Source organism: Canis lupus, chromosome 29 (genome assembly GCF_003254725.2).
Source record: "Canis lupus dingo isolate Sandy chromosome 29, ASM325472v2, whole genome shotgun sequence".
Taxonomy (NCBI): domain Eukaryota; kingdom Metazoa; phylum Chordata; class Mammalia; order Carnivora; family Canidae; genus Canis; species Canis lupus.
In genome coordinates, this window is record NC_064271.1 from 27,955,551 (window position 1) to 27,972,580 (window position 17,030).

General features: G+C 35.4%; 1 protein-coding gene across 2 annotated transcripts in view; it reads left to right on the forward strand.

Annotated features, from left to right (window-relative positions):
• Nucleotides 1-17,030, forward strand: part of ZBTB10 (zinc finger and BTB domain containing 10) — a 32,878-nt gene that overhangs the window by 3,468 nt on the left and 12,380 nt on the right. For both annotated transcript variants that reach the window (XM_025433529.3, XM_025433528.3), the window contains exon 2: nucleotides 6,879-7,764. In XM_025433529.3, coding sequence (XP_025289314.3) covers nucleotides 6,879-7,764 — 886 coding nt within the window. The remainder of the gene's footprint in view (nucleotides 1-6,878; nucleotides 7,765-17,030) is intronic.

Consider the following 17,030-nt stretch of genomic DNA (forward strand, 5'->3'; position numbering starts at 1 on the left):
TCATCTTTCCTGGCAGGCAAATGAGTTAACTTGTACTTCCCCTGTATGTGCGAAGTATATCTGCCAGCGCTTAGTAAAAGCTAGCAATTGTTTATTATCATTATGTATATTTATTACTGATAACTATAACAAGTATTTTTGGTAGCCTGGTATCCTATGTCTCAGCGTTACAAATTTTGACAGTTTGGAAACCACTTTATCTCATGGCATCAATCCTAATTCAGGAGAATAAACCAGTTCTCCTTTTCATACCTTCAGAGACTTTGGCCATCTAGTTTTTTGAACATTCTGAGACTTTCTCATCCATTCAAATTCTTTCACCACTTCATAAGAATACCTTACAATAGCTTTCTCCTGTCCTGAAAATGAGAGTTCTGGAGTTCTTCAGGCAAGAACTCAGTTTTAGGCTAAGGGTAGTTCACACCCTTTATTCCCCTCAACTCCTCCCCAGTTTTTTTTTTTTTTTTTTTTTTTTTTTTTAAAAGAGGGATGATTTTTGAGAGGAGACTGGCTAAATCTTAGAATATCACTAAGTGTTACTTTTCTTAGGCTTTCTGAAAGTAAGAAAAATTCTTTTTCATTAAATCGGACCAAAGAATTAATAGCACATTCCTTAAAAGTTTGTTGTTCTTCTGTTAATTGGGTGTTGGTTGTCAAGACTGCTCATGGAAGAGTTAAAATATGCTCTCAGAATGTTTTCTGAGTATGCTATTTCGGAGAGATCCCTATGTTCTTTATAAGGATGTAAGGGGTGATAGAGTTTTTATTTGAGTAATAACTGTCTTTATTGAGGGGGGTTCAATGATTAGCTCATAGAGGATTTGACCATTTGGCCCAGAGGACTTTTAAAATTGCTTTAATAACAGTGGTTACCACTGTCTCTTGGTTTGGATCACTTTCTACCCAATTGTGAAATTTTCATAGTGTAAATCACACATTTTGTCGCCTCTTGCCAGTTTACCAAGTCTGAAACGTATTGTTAATAAATTTCATTAATCTTTCTAGAAAGTAAATACTGAATTTAAATCAGTGATCTGATTGACGTTACTAGTGAAAATATGTTGGTCAGCAACTAAAGCAAAAGTGAGGTGGTTTACCAGCTTTCTATTTGACAAAAATAAGGCTTAAGGGCTTTTTTTGTTTTTAACAATTTAGGAAGAAAGTCTGAAAATATTAAAGATAAAATGCACCTCGTGGCTCATTCGGTTAAAGTGTTGGACTCTAGATCTCACGGTTGAGTTCAAAGCCCTGCGAGTTAGGACTCCACACTGGGTTGTAGGCTACTTCAAATAAAGAACCTCTGGCCCAGGAAATAAGCCTTTTGTGTAATATTATTTATATAGGTACTAACTTTCATTATGTTTGATTGAGCTGGTTCATTTCCCTCGTGTTTCTGACCTGTGAGTAGTGTCTTTGACTATCCGTTATAGTCAAAGCCAATCGAGGGTTGGCTTCTTTCTTCCTCTTAAATTTACTTACATTAGGTAGATCCAAAGCACTGGAGATGAAACCTGTAAGTGAGACATTTTTTCTGCTCTCAAAGAACTTACGACTGTCTGGGTAAGAGGAGACATAATAAAATAACGTGTACCATTTTAGAAGTATTTTCAGGTTACAGTGAAAACACTAAAGGATGTCATCAATTCTACTTGTAAAGTTTGGGAGAAGCTTATATAATTGGCTCTTGAACTTCATTGTGTTACATGAATAGGTGTTCAACAGGGAAGGAAGGGCATTCCTTGCTGCTTCAATTGGAAGCAGCATTAACAATAAAACTGATGTGTCTGAGAAGTGGTTAATTTGGTTGTTGAGCAGGATGAAAAATCAGGTTTGAATAGGTAATGAACTATGGAGGGTCTTTTGTCATGCTAAAATGATATTTTATTCTGTAAACAAATGGGCAAACTAGCAGTTTTAAATGGGAGGATCATGAAGAAATATGTTGCTGTTCAGAGATACCTGTGTAGTTATGTTTTTAGAAGAGAGCTGGTAATAAAGTATAGCTTTGATAATCTAAAATAGCCTGGAGGTTAAAAACACCTAGAGATTTCCACCACTGGACCTATAGAATTAGAATTTCCCATTTTTTCCCTAAAATTTGGATTTGGAGGTGGAATGTTTTTACTCTTTCAATATAGCATTCCAGTGGGCTGCTGCAACAAAAGTAATAAAGATTGTTTTTAATGCTTTCCGTTTACACTTGGATGTTTTGCATTGGAAATGCCTTTTTTTTCCTGCTAATCCCTTTATTGAAAGGACTATAATCCTGGGTAGGGAAAGTAAATACTAATTACTTGTTGATTTTTTAGCTAAATAGTATTTTCTTATCCTTTGTGGATTGACAACACATGAACTCACTGCAACTGAAGTTCTCTCTCCAACTCTTTTTCTCATAAGGGTAGGAGAAGATTGGACGGTGGTCTTGGGTTCTCTGCCAGTTGGTGGCATTTTCTGGCGTCCCAAACTAGAGGTGCTGAAGGTTGACTTTATGGTTCCCCAACCTCCACATCTAGTTGATCGTTCAAGTTTTTTTTTTTTTTTTTTTTTTTAAGATTTATTTATTCATGAGACAGGCAGAGACATAGGCAGAGGGAGAAGCAGGCCTCCTGCAAGGAGCCCAATGTGGGACTTAGTCCTGGGTCCTGGGTCCTGGGATCACGCCCTGAGCCAAAGACAGATGCTCAACTGCTGGGCCACCAGGCGTCCCAGATCGTTCAAGTTCTGTTGATTATTATCTTCCAGATACTTTTCCAGGTTCTGACTCATCGCCCCCTCCCCTTCCCTTAACATTATCCATCTTAGGTTAGTTAAGGTCCTGGTTTCTTGTAAATTTGTTGCACTGTTAACACTACCTCCCCCTGGTCACAGTATCTTTAGTTCTAGTTCCCTGATATTAATCCTCTACTTTACTGTCATATAGCCACCTCTTACATCTTCCAAGCCAATCAGATCACTGCTTTAAAAGCTCTGTAAGGCACCTGTCATAGTGGTTTTTAATCTTGTGGGGGAATTTGAATTTCTTGGTAACTGATGGAAGCTATAGGCCTTTGCCTCTAAAAATGTTCGTTAAGTGTATACTTGAATTTCTTGGGCTTTTGGTGGGGGGACCACCTTGAAGTTCTTTCATAAATCTGGAATTGTGAGGATGCCCTAAGATTGTCTTGTTTCCTTTTATGCTGCTTTATCTACTTAGAATGCTCATCCTCCCTTCTCACTTTTCATCTTCTGCTCTGCTCAGATCTTGCTTCCAAAAAGCACCCCATCACCACTGCCCTCCTATAGATAAACCTCCTCTCTGCTCTCCTAATAACTTTGTTACACTCTGTAGTACCTTAAGAGTCTTGCCCACTAGTGATTTTCAAGTTGTGAACTATACTTACTCATTTTGGGTCCCCAGTTGTAGAATTTATCTAAAGTAGGCATTCACTTAATGCTTATTAATAATTGAGTGAAGTCAGGATATTGGAGCCCTTAGCAGCTTTTTCCTCTGAATAAAATACTATTTTTTTTTTTTTTAGCTTCTCTGGAAGTAAATTTAAAGATGTTATGTATCTAATTTTTTTATTTTAATTTTTAGAAGAGCTCATTCTAAGGTCTGTTCCAGATCTAAAATTATAATTTTACTTGTGGGCATCTTCACAAATAAAAAGCTTGAAGACTTTGCACATTTATGGAATCTTTGATGTAACATTGTCTGATTTTTAAAGTCTGACTGTCCATTTTCCTAAAATCTTTAGACTAATGTCAGGGCTAAGTTGTGTTTTCCATTTTAGGGAAAAGGAACAGAAAAGTTTCCCAACATCTGAAAATACCAGTTCTAGAAACACTTGAATATTTTCATCAGTATATTTTTACATATCAGCGAACTCATGTTATCCATATATTCAGAGTGCACATTCAGAATGTTAAAGAAGGAACCAGAGACAGAGATGGTATGAGTTCTTAAGGAACTACTTAAAGATTTTTGTTTAGATAAGATTTTAATTTATTTAGTTCAGCAAATACCAGCAGTTTGTTTTAATGCAGTGTGCTTATTTAAGCTCTGTTTTACCCAAATTGCCCAAATAATACTCCCCTCTGAGAGTACACATACTCTTGACTTGGAATCCCTTCATTGTGAAGAGCGTATTTAGTAGGTGCTACAGAAACAAGGCACAGTGCTGTAATCAGTAGTGAAAAAGAAATTGGTGGTGTTGCTCATAAAAGCAAAGAACATTATTCTTGTAAAACAGTAATGAGAGGAAAAAATAGTGGTTGAATAGTTTTGTTTGATTTGTATAGTTTGTGTTAAAATAGAATGGGCAAATATTTTGGTGGGTAGGCTTTTGTCTGAGTTATTTTTAAGAATTAGGACATTTGGTCTGATAATGGCTGAGAACTTCAGAAATTGGGACGGGCCCAGAAAATGCAGAACACGGTGACCATAGCCTAAAAATGACTGCTAGAGTTAGACATAGTCTCCTTCTGAAAGGTTTGAACTGCCAGATGTATAAACTCCAGGTGGATTCTTGATTAGTATAAATGCTAATTTCACTGCTTCCACAAATACTTCATGATGTACTGCCAAATTTTGATCAGTGCTTAAAATTGTTGTTTCTTCCAAGTATTTATACTGTTATTGCAACATCGGAACTTTGAACCAAGTGAGCTTTTGCTGAGCAGGTATGGCATGCATAGCAGAGCTTAGTTTCAGGCCAGCATTAATGGAAGATTCTTCAACTTGGGATATTTCTTTAGTGAGGGGCAAGCATAAGCAAATTAGTAAAAAGTTTTATTCAAATAGCCTCAAAAGGGACATCAAGTAAACCGTATGATACTTCTATAGAAAATTATATTGTAGCATTAATTGTAGGTGTTTTTAGTATTGTTTTTTTGCTCTTTATATATTCACAGATTTTTCATTCCCTTTTGGTAAAGCATTTGGTATTTCACAACATACTGGCTTATGTGAGCTCTAAGGTTAAAACAGTCTTTTTTAATCGCACTTCCTTCACACCTTCAAAAGCAAAAGTTTGGAACTTACATGTGAATTATTTGTTTTGCTTATTTGACTCAGATCTTGGCTGTTACCAGTTTTTGAAGACGGGGTATTTCATAGGAGGTAAAAATAGCTAATTTAGAGCATGAGGCTTTTTGGTATGATCAAGAATGTGAGGGAATAGAGTGTTACAGTATAAGGGCATTAGGGGCCTGAAGCACTCAGAAGGTAATAGATTGCCAAGGGTCAGTTGGAAACGAAAAGGAAAATCTCAACTTACCATGCATTCTTCAATAGTGATCATATACCCCAGGTTTGCAGGGTTATCTGTGTACTATTCCATTACCCCTGTGGAATACTGAAGGGACGTGGAATTCTGATATTTTCCTTCTTAAATGAACCATGTGACCTGGTTTAGTTTCAAGGGAATTGAAATTATTGTATGTATGGCCTCCTGTGTTTAGTACTCAGACTTAAACCTAATATTTTTGTAATTTAGCCATACCCATGTGGGGTTAAATGGACTTGTGATTGTTTAGGAATCTCACCACCAATTAAAATATTATTTCCATGAAAATTCTTTTGCAGTCTTAACTGTTCCCAACACCTTTCAATTTTTTTTTTGGAGTCCCCCTTCCTCTCTTTTCCTCTCCAAGAATATCAGTCCTCTCAGCATGTTTACAATCGAGTATACACCTTTCCATGTTTTTCCCCATGCCATATAGTCATAGAAGTGTGTGTCTTTATTTTACAGAAATGGCCTGCATTTAATATTTTATACAAAGAAAATATGGATTTTTTTTAACACTTAAGATCAGCATTTTCAGTCATTTCTACTGGAAATATCTAAGCACATTTGATTGGAAAAAATTATCTAACGGCTATTATTAAAATGTGCTATTATTTTATAGGAATTACCGTAACTTTAGTGATGCTAAACAGAACTATGATGAATACATGTCAGATGGATAGGGAAGAAAATTATAAACTGAGAATTTTGAGTGCCAGGGTGCCTAGCTGGCTCAGTTGGTAGAGCATGTGACTCTTGTTCTCAGGGTTGTAAGTTCAAGCCCCACTTTGGGTATAGAGATTACTTTAAAAAATAAAATCTTTAAAAAAAAATAGTCTCTTAAAAAAAAAACACAGAAAGGAATTGAGCTCAAGAATTTTACCTTATGCTTACTATTTATGCCCCTAAAAAGATAAGTCATTTTGAAAATTGATTGGGAAATTATATAGCTGAATATTCCTATAGTTGAAATATATTTTCTTATCAGGGTATTTTTTTCCCCTCCCTATCAGGGTCTTATCTTTATCTTTAGTTAGATTTAATTAACTTCATTGACCTGAACTACTTGATTGGATGTTTGCCAATACCTAAAATTTACCTTTTTAGTAGTGTTAAATAGGATAAGAATACCCAACTTTTTTTTTTTTTTAATACCCAGCATTTTAACTTGGACATGTTTAGTTCAGTCAGAAAGGCCGCTGCAAAAAAAAAAAAAAAAAAAAAAGACCACTGCATCTCCTAGCAGTTAAAGAGGCAAACTAATTTGATTTCTACATATGAAACTATTTTCATAAAAAAGTAATTGCTATTTTAATTTTAAATAATTCTTAATCTGTGTCCTTGGATTATACATGATAGATGTTATTGAAATGAAATCCTGCTGATCCTCATTCAGATGTGTTTGACTTTCCTTATAATAGTGGCTTGTGCCAAGCTCTTCACACTTTTCTTAATATTTGGGATTGTGAATGCTACAGACTCCCAAATACATGATTGCTAATGAATTAGTGTATTTGATTAGCGCTTTTTAAAAAGTTATATTGATATTTTCCTTCATTTGGGGATTTAAAAAAATAAAATTTAATATTAATGTTTTCCATCCAATTACAGGAGTCAGAAATACCATCAGAGGAGGGGTACTGTGACTTTAATAGTAGGCCAAATGAGAACTCTTATTGCTATCAACTTCTTCGACAACTAAATGAACAAAGAAAGAAAGGTATTCTTTGCGATGTCAGCATCGTGGTGAGCGGAAAAATCTTTAAAGCTCATAAGAACATCCTGGTTGCAGGCAGCCGTTTCTTTAAGACTTTATATTGCTTTTCAAACAAAGAAAGCCCTAACCAAAACAATACTACCCATTTAGATATTGCTGCAGTTCAAGGTTTTTCAGTCATCTTGGACTTCTTGTATTCTGGTAACCTGGTGCTCACAAGCCAAAATGCCATTGAAGTGATGACAGTGGCCAGCTATCTTCAGATGAGTGAAGTTGTTCAAACTTGCCGAAATTTCATTAAAGATGCCTTAAATATAAGCATTAAATCAGAAGCTCCAGAGTCTGTAGTTGTGGACTATAATAATAGAAAACCAGTTAATAGAGATGGTCTATCTTCATCACGGGATCAAAAAATTGCCAGCTTTTGGGCAACACGGAATCTTACCAATTTGGCAAGTAACGTAAAAATTGAAAATGATGGTTGTAACGTCGACGAGGGCCAAATAGAAAACTACCAAATGAATGACAGTAGTTGGGTCCAGGATGGTTCACCTGATTTGGCTGAAAATGAATCTCAAGGTCAAACAAAAGTGTTTATTTGGAATAATATGGGCTCCCAGGGAATTCAAGAGACTGGCAAAACAAGGAGGAAAAACCAAACTACAAAGAGATTTATTTATAATATACCACCTAATGAAACAAATTTAGAAGATTGCTCAGTGATGCAGCCACCTGTTGCCTATCCAGAAGAAGATTTATCATTCATCAAGGAAGAACCAGGTAAATGGTTATAAGATATCTCCGTTTTCATTCTTATGAATTATGGTTGCATATAATCTTGAAGTATATTTTCAAAATATTTTTTAAACCATAAAAGTAATACACAAATATTAAATTTGAGTGTTCATAATAAAAAGGAGAAAATTACTGGTATAATTTTGATGTATCTTTTTTTTTCCTCTCAGCATGTGTTTCTCAAAGTTTGTGTTAATAATCAGGTTTTAACTTACATTATTAAGTGGCCCTGTGGGCTCTTCTTCATTTATAATTCTTTGATTTCTCTGATCTTTGGCGCTGTGATCCCTTTTTTTGTACCCAGTGCTGGAAAAGATAAAATAATGTAATCTTAATTGGAACATAATCGGTTTGTCATTTCAGAATATTTTTGAGATCTGATTAACATTTCTTATTTCCAGTTTTTTTTGTGATTAAACATTTAAGTGTTTTTATAGAATTTTGAAAATGATGGTGGGATTATTATTTGTTTAGAGCTACTGCTCTATTCTTACTATACATATTACAGAAGCTGAAATGTTTTGAATTTGTCCCACTGTTGCCTCATTTTTTTGTTGTTGTTGCCTCATTTTCATTCTCATTTGTTAAGAGAGGGGACTCAGACCTTTCCCTTCACTAATACAACTAAAAGCATATGTACAAAATCTTAGCATATCACATTTCTACTGTGGACTTTCTTTTTTTTTAAAACGGGGTAGGGGACCATTGTTACAGAGTATAAATAGAAAGATTTGAAACTTGTCCTTTCCTAAATTTTATTTGAAGAAGTAGCGCAGTGGATTTGAGGTTTTCCTATGCAGACGCCATACTTGAGGTATGATTTAATATTTGTTTTGCTCTCTCAAAGCCTTGTTAACTATTCAGTATCTGATTTACATGATGATGATTATCTGGGGGTGGAGTACTTCGTTAAAAAGAATCATTGTTTTTGGTTCTCAAAAAAGAGCAGAATGCCTTAGTACTGTGAAATGTTTTGGTTTTCTAGGTTTGAATTTAGTGTTCATTGGTTTTCAGATTTACTTAGGTGGAAATCAACATGCCTGCATGATGAATACTATTTACTGATCTTTTCCCTCATACTTATTGACTGTTGTTTAATAATAAAATCCCAGAGGCAGTTTAAAGTATTAAGGGTAGGTTTTCTTAGCATCACTTTATTTTGGCTTAACTTTTCATATAGAAGACTTTGAAGCAATTCTCAAATAAGCTACATTGTTTTTCTGCTACAGAGATTAATCTTTTAACGGTGTAATGGGAACCCTGTGGGTTTTTTTTAAATACACAAACACATACATGATTTAAGGCATAAGCAGGTTTTGGGGGTAGTAATTGGCAAAACTAATCAGCTTATAGCCCAATTCTTAATGCCACATATAATTGGAGTGATTCAAAGAAGCATTACTGTTGAACCAATGCGTACCTTAAAAATAACATTACTAGCTATTAACTCAGCAAGCACCCCTTCAGCTTTGGCAAAGATTAGTTAGATCATAAATTTCTAGTCTTAAATGCTTTCAATTTATCTCTTATATCTTATAAAAGAATTCTATTATGTTATGGGTATCACTTTGGTGTCTGAACCTTGCTTGACATTTGATTTTATCAGTAATGTGCTATATTCCAGCTGTTGAACTTTTTGCAACTTTTCAGTGCCTCTAAATCGAACCTCACTGAATGACAGGAAATGGGGATCTTAAAAGAATATTATGTTTAGAATATAATACAGAACCAGGAGTTAGCAAATTGTACTGTAAAGGACCAAACAGTAAATATTTTTGGCTTTGCTGGTCATTAGATCAATTACTTAACTCTGCCATTGTAGCATGAAAGTGGTCCCAGACATAAAAGTAAACACAAATGAACATGAATATGCTTTAGTAAACCTTCATTGCCAAACCTTGGAATAGAGCAGTGGGTCTTAATTTTTCTTGGATGCATATTGACATCACTTGGGAACATTGCAGACCATGATGCTTGGTGGGTCTTTCTTTTTCTTTTCTTTTCTTTCTTTCATTTATTCATGAGAGACACATGTCACAGAGAGGCAGAGACACAGGCAGAGGGAGAAGCAGACTTATGCAGGGAGCCCAATGCAGGACTCGACCCGGGGGAATTCCAGGATCGTGCCCTGAGCCAAAGGCAGATGCCCAACTGCTGAGCCACCCAGGCGTCCCTGCTTGGGTCTTTCTGGTAGAGATGGAATTAATTGGTTCTGAGAAACTGCCTGATTGTTGGAATTTTTATAAGCTCTGTAGGTGATTACACTGAAAGTGAAGGTTGAGATCCACTGACAACCCAAATTGAGTCATGATTTGAAAATGATCTCTGTACTTACCTACTTATGTGACCATGATCTAAAAATTAAAGTCCTTAAAAAGAATAAATAAATAAAAATTAAAGTCCTGTCTTCAATTTCATCTTTAGAGTGTAATATTTATTTTATAGAATAATTATGAATAGTTGTACAAAAGTACAACTATTGTCATTATTAGATCCCTTCAAAATTAGACTATTGAGATTATTTAAAATTGGTTTTCCAGCAGGGTGCTTTTTACTAAATTCTGAAAAGGTAGTCTTAATAGCCTCAGGTTGGCCTTTTTGTTTGAATAATTTAAAAAATACTCTTAAGCAGCCCATTCCAGTGTAGGATGATACTTATTAGGAAGTTATTTTATATTGAGCCAAAATTCATTCTTTTACCTTCATGATTCTGCCATTTTTGAGTAGTATAATCTGAGCCTAACCTCTAATCTACCTGATAAACCAACCATTCAGATATTACAGATAATAAATATTGCCCTGAGGTCCCTTTTTCTTCTGGGCTAAGTGAATTCCAAGCCCTTTTACAATTTTTTTCTCACAGTCAAACTTATGTTTTTCACCCAGAAATTTTGGTGTACAGAATTAAGTGGAACTCTGCAAGCAAATTCTGACCAATATAGAACACAGTGGGTCTGTGTTTATCAAGGTTAAGGCCTGTCTCAAGGTCATTGAGCTAGTAAAAATAGAGCAGGTTTCATGTTTAAGACTGTCTCATGTTAAAATGTTGCAAATAATGAACTGGTAGCCTCAGTCTTTTAAAAAATGGGTCCTTTTAAAACCTCAAACATTTTTATGAACTGCACCATCATTAGGTTATACTTTGTTTCCATTTATTGAGAAAATACTGAAAATGCACTGTGAAGTAGATGCTTTTAAATGAATTTAAAACTCTGTAAATATCTTAAATCATAGAAAGTTATTGATATGATTTATGAGCAATGCTTGGCATATTCAGATTTGTGAATCCCTTTAAGAACTATGACTTCCCCAGATTCTTAAGCCTAAAGTCTGTAAACCACAGACTCTAAATATTTTTTTGCCACATAATGTTGAAGCTCGTGTTCTGATGTTGTAGGGAATTATTGTTGTAATATGTTGAGATATGATCTAAGATACTGAGATAAGGTATACCCACAAATATCAGGGATTTTATTTAGGTGGATTTTATCTTAAAGAAACTTGCATAGCTGTTACTTGACTCGCTACTGTAATTTGCTTCAAATCATTTTTGATATATGAGGATACTTGAAAGTAGAATTTAGGAAAAGTTAGATATAAACTTCTGTTCTTTTTACTGGTTTATTTTTTTTTTTCTTTTTACTGTTTTATTGAAGCTTCTGGAACAATTAAAACTGTCAGGAAAGAATTCTAGGTAATAAAACAGGAAAAAAGGTGTCATTAATGAAGTTACTCTGGTAATATAAAGATTTCAAATCCTTGTCTTGCTGATTCACAACCAGAAAACAAATTTCAGGCAAGTAAAGCATATAAAAATCTGAGATTAGAAATTAAATTGTAGGAGTAAACATAACACCAAAGTCGTTTTTATAGTGTGTTCACACATGCTGTTGTTTTATTTTTTTATTTTTTAAAGATTTTATTTATTTACTCGTAGAGACACAGAGAGAGGCAGAGACACAGGCAGAGGGAGAAGCAGGCTCCACACAGGGGGCCTGACGTGGGACTCATCCAGGGTCTCCAGGATCACGCCCTGGGCTGCAGGCAGCGCTAAACCGCTGCAGCCACTGGGGCTGCCCCATGCTGTTGTTTTAATCAGAGCAAGTCACGTTAATCTCATTGTTGATCTTTTGATGCCCTGTGATCGTAAGGAACATGGTTTTCTGAATCTAGATTTTTCTGTTACTTCATTTACACCAGTAGGTTGCACCTATTGTAAGTAATTGCTCTTGATGTGTACACTTAATTTATGCACACATACATCATTTTGAACAAACATTTTTGAAATGACTGAACATCAGCAAAACAAAATACAGCAGTAAAGAAGTTAAGTGTGCTACTGAAGAGTATTAATATGGTTGCCCTAATTAAGCTTTTAATTGGCTCTAAAATACTAAGCAGCCTCTCAAAAGGAGGAAACATGCCAATTCTGGAGGATGACAAACTTCTCCAGTACTGAATTTTGAAAGGAATTTCTCCAGTGAGGTTTTATATAGTTGATACTATGTAATATAGTAAACAGTCTCCTCAAAAACATTTTCTAGGAAATGAAGCAGTAGATTATATAATTGAGTTTTGTATCTTTAATAAAAGCTAATACAATTCTATATAGATGGTTTAATTTTTTCTCAATGTCATACATTCAGATGCAAGGTGATTTTATGTTAACAAAGAATTTAGAGTTCTTTTAGGTTTTTTTTTTAAGATTTTATTCATTTATTCATGAGAGACCGAGAGTGAGAGGCAGAGGGAGAAGCAGGCTCCATGCAGGGAGCCTGAACGCAGGACGCTATCCCTGGTCCCCAAGATCACACCCTGGACTGAAGGCGGCACTAAACCACTGAGCCACCCAGTCTGCCCTAGTGTTCTTTTAAATCTAAAAGTTCCTTTCTTTCATATGTACTTCGGGGGAAAACAGTTTTTTTTTTTTTTTTAATTTTTATTTATGATAGTCACAGAGAGAGAGAGAAGCCCAGACATAGGCAGAGGGAGAAGCAGGCTCCATGCACCGGGAGCCCAACGTGGGATTTGATCCTGGGTCTCCAGGATCGCGCCCTGGGCCAAAGGCAGGCGCTAAACCGCTGCGCCACCCAGGGATCCCGGAAAACAGTTTTTAATAACATTTGTAAATTTTTATTAGTTCTTATAAATTCTTATAAAAGTAGAGTTGAAATCAGGTTTCAGCTTCACATATTTAGCTTTGGTTAGAAAGCACATAATTTGAGTATTTTAGAAGACAACCTTGAGAACAGAATGCACAAGCCAAATACCTCTTAAGATATTCTAAGTCATATTTGAAGTAATGAATTATTCTATTTATAGTGAACTCCTGAGTTATCTACTAACCAGCACTTCTATGTTTTGGATTGATATTTGGCATTATTTTCAGATGTTGCAGAATCTTAAAATGTTTTCTGAAGGATTAAGTTTTTACAGTTCTGAAAACTGGCTAAAACTGGCGATCACACTTGAGTAATATTTTTGACCATGCCATGTAAATTTACCATCTAAAGTATTTTAAAGGGATGCCTGAGTGTCTCAGCAGTTCAGCATCTGCCTTCAGCTCAGGGAGTGACCCTGCGGTCCCAGGATCGAGTCCCACTTCAGGCTCCCTGCATGAAGCCTGCTTCCCCTTCTGCCTCTGTCTCAGCCTGTTTTGTTTCTCTGTGTCTCTCATGAAAAAATAAAATCTTTAAAAAACTATTTTAAATATGATTAAAAACCATGGAACTTGGCTTTGTTTAAAGAGATGTGGCCATTGGACTCAGTGTTGTTACTACTCAGTTTTGTAGCTATAACTAGCCTTGAGTGTATCCCACATAATGTCTCTAATGGGAAGAAAGAGAAAAATTTCATAATTCTGACATCTTGAAATCCAGTAAAAACTACCCAGAGCTTTTTCTTAATCATTTTGGCAACAAAACCTGATAACTCAGTTGGCAGCAAACCCAGCTATTTTTATCTTTTACTCATTCCTTTAAATGTGAATATTCATGTTTTGTTGCAGAAATACTGTTCTGATTATAGGATGCTACCCTAGACCCCACTGGGAGTATTGTAGTTAACTACTTTTCTAAAATCTGAAAATTGCTGCATTCTACATCTTCCTCTAAGCACTTCAGATAGATTTATGGATCTGGATTAGTTGTGTTTTTAAATCTTAGGGTGTTCCAGCTGTTCTGCTCTGCCTTTCAGACATCCTTTTGGTTTAATGTTAGGAACGATGAGCTACAAGTGATAATGCTAAGTCACTTTTCTTAGAAAATAGTAAAATTGGATGTTAAATGGTAGTTTGAAGGCCTGATGTTCATTTTAAAAAATAAAGGTACATCAGTAGTTAATGGGCTATAAAATATACTAATCTCTAAGAAACTTCGAATGTTTAATCTTAGGAAGATGATAGTAGGTAGCTAGTCGGTAGTAGGAATTTTCTGCCATCTTTTTTTCCTCCTTTTCCTCTGCTTAGTGTTCTTTTGTCCCCTGTCTGCCGTATTCATCCCGAGATGACTATATTTTTTATTAACCTACTAGATAAAAACCCTAAAGAAATAGAATCTGTGTGGCCAGATGAGTGTTAAAGAAGCCTTGTGGGGATCCCTGGGTGGCGCAGCGGTTTGGCGCCTGCCTTTGGCCCAGGGCGCGATCCTGGAGACCCGGGATCGAATCCCACGTCAGGCTCCCGGTGCATGGAGCCTGCTTCTCCCTCTGCCTATGTCTCTGCCTCTCTCTCTCTCTCTCTCTCTCTCTGTGTGTGACTATCATAAATAAATAAAAATTTAAGAAAAAAAAAAAAAAAAAAAAGAAGCCTTGTGGATGAGTTATAAGAGCTTTTTTGTGAGTCCTGCCTGAGAGTATCAAGTTGTCTAAATCCTTTCAGTGTCAATGCCTGAGACATCTACAAAACTGAAATTTTGATTTCTGACATAGTCTTAATATTCTGGGATGGGAAGCTGGTCTTAAATCTTCACTCAAAAGTGTAAAGTTATATTCTAACAAAATAGTACTTTCTGGGATACCAGAATAGCTTTCCACATCATAATAGGGAATTTGGCAATTAAAATTTTAAGTCCTCCCAAAAATAAGCATCTTGCCAGATGATATTGATGTCAAGATTGAGGAGTCCCTTACCTGGAACTTGTTCATAAGATTGCTGTGGGGTAGAAACATACCCAATGTAGTGACAAATGTTAAAATAGTACATATGGCAGGGGGTGCAGCGGGAGGTTCCCAACTGCTCGGAAGAGTTGGAGAAAGCTACATAGAAAAAGCAGTAATAAGAATTGGATCATGTGTAGGTGTTTGCCAGGAGAGGGAGAAGGGCATTCACTGATGACAAGGTAGCAAGAAATCAGGGTAAGTAGGTAAACGAATAGAAAGAAGAGTGTGGTGGGAAATGAGGTTGGCAGATAGGTTAGGCCAGATAGTGATTCTCCTTGTTCTACATGGCAAATTTGTGGATTGTATTTTACAGACTGAGGCAATGGGAGGTTTTTAACTAGAACTTTGGTCCCTTAAAATATGCCTCTGGGAAAAAACAAATGGATTGGGGTGGGGAGTGATCTGGGTGGACCTTTTAAGGACTAGCAAGAACAGAAATAACACCCTTGTTTGAGTAGTGCAAAGAAGAAACAGTGTAGTCAAAGATGGAGCAGTCACTTGAGTCAGTGGGGTGTGAATGGAAACTATGTTGAGTCTCTGGGGTGCTACAGGAACTGTCAAGGGTGCTTTATACAACAAATTTATAAGTGAATTTACTCCAATGAAAAATGGAAAAACCTGATCACAGTGAATGAAGAAGAAAAACTATCTGTTTATAAAAAAAGGAAAAGTTCTGAAACTGTCTTCAGAGAAAAGAAACTTGATGTTGACATATATTTATGTGAAAATGAAAGTGGGGATAGACTGAATCTCTTTGAGTTTTTTTTGTACAATGGAGTTATTTCTAAAACCTTGATTTCTGAGGTCATCTTTATTCCATTCTTAAGAATATTTATCATTTAAGAAAATAAATCAGTCTGCACTTGCACTTGCCTCTGTTCTGCAATTTTGAGAACCAAAATAAAATGGTCAGGGAAACCTTCTTTATTCCCAGCTTAGTTTTGTTTAGCACTTAACAAGCAGGTGCTGTACTATATTATCTTACCAGATGACTTGGAAACATTGCAAACCTGCTGTGGTCCAAGAGAAATGTATAACCATCAGCACCAAGATTAACCTAGCATGATGACACCTAGATTTATGTTGTACTTTACATTTTACTTAGTGTTTTCATTTACTGATGTCACTTTTCATAGCAACTTTGTGATGTGGGCAAACATTGCTACTCTTTTTTTATGCGAGAAAAAGTAAAATAAAATATAAATTTTGAGGAGAGATTTACTTTACTGTTTTTTTTTAAGCCTCATTTCTCTTTTCATTACTGTTCATTTGATTTTTTTTTAATCTATGAAAAAGAGATCTTTTTAAAACATGCAAAACATGGTTAATCATAATATTTTTAAATGAACCGGAAGAGAAGATTGCTTTCAAGGATAGACAAAAATGTACTAACTATAAAGAACAATAGCTGATATCTAGGTAGACTTGAGGTTTTGGAAATGGTTTTATTACATAAAGGAATTAGTAAAGTGAATGTTGATTTAACGTAGAGTGTAAGGTTTATTTTTGTTCATTAGCAAAAAAAGTATAACCTTCCTATCACTAGGAAGGTTAATTAAAGGTGGATGTACTTTAACTTCACTCTCATTTCTAGTATGGCAGATTGTTTTTGTTTTTTGTTTTTGATTTGTGTGTGTGCCAGGTCCATAGCTTTAGTGTAGATAGTTACCTCCTGAAACTGTTTTAATAGCTCTTCAAAAAGGTCTTCTATTTTGCTAAGTTTAAATCAAGTGACAGATTTTCATGGGAAGGTCACGAATGTCAAAAACCAAGTATAGTTGAGTTTATTTTTTAATCCTGTAATTTTGGAGAAAAAGATGACCAAGAATTACTGCTTTTGCTTCCTACTAAAGCAAAATTAATTTCTGTTTCAAGTGAATGGTTGGTTGCCTCATTTCTATCCCACTTAGATCACCTGATTAGAAATGAGTTGCTAGGCAGTTTGGCTGGTTTCTAATAAGGTACAACAATGATACCACGTCTGTATTGATTCATGAGTTAAGTGTGCTATTTCTGAAAGTTTATTGTCAACCTGGAAAAGCTCACCTATTCTGAGATTTGTTTTTGAAATCAAGAACCATGTATCTTTCAAA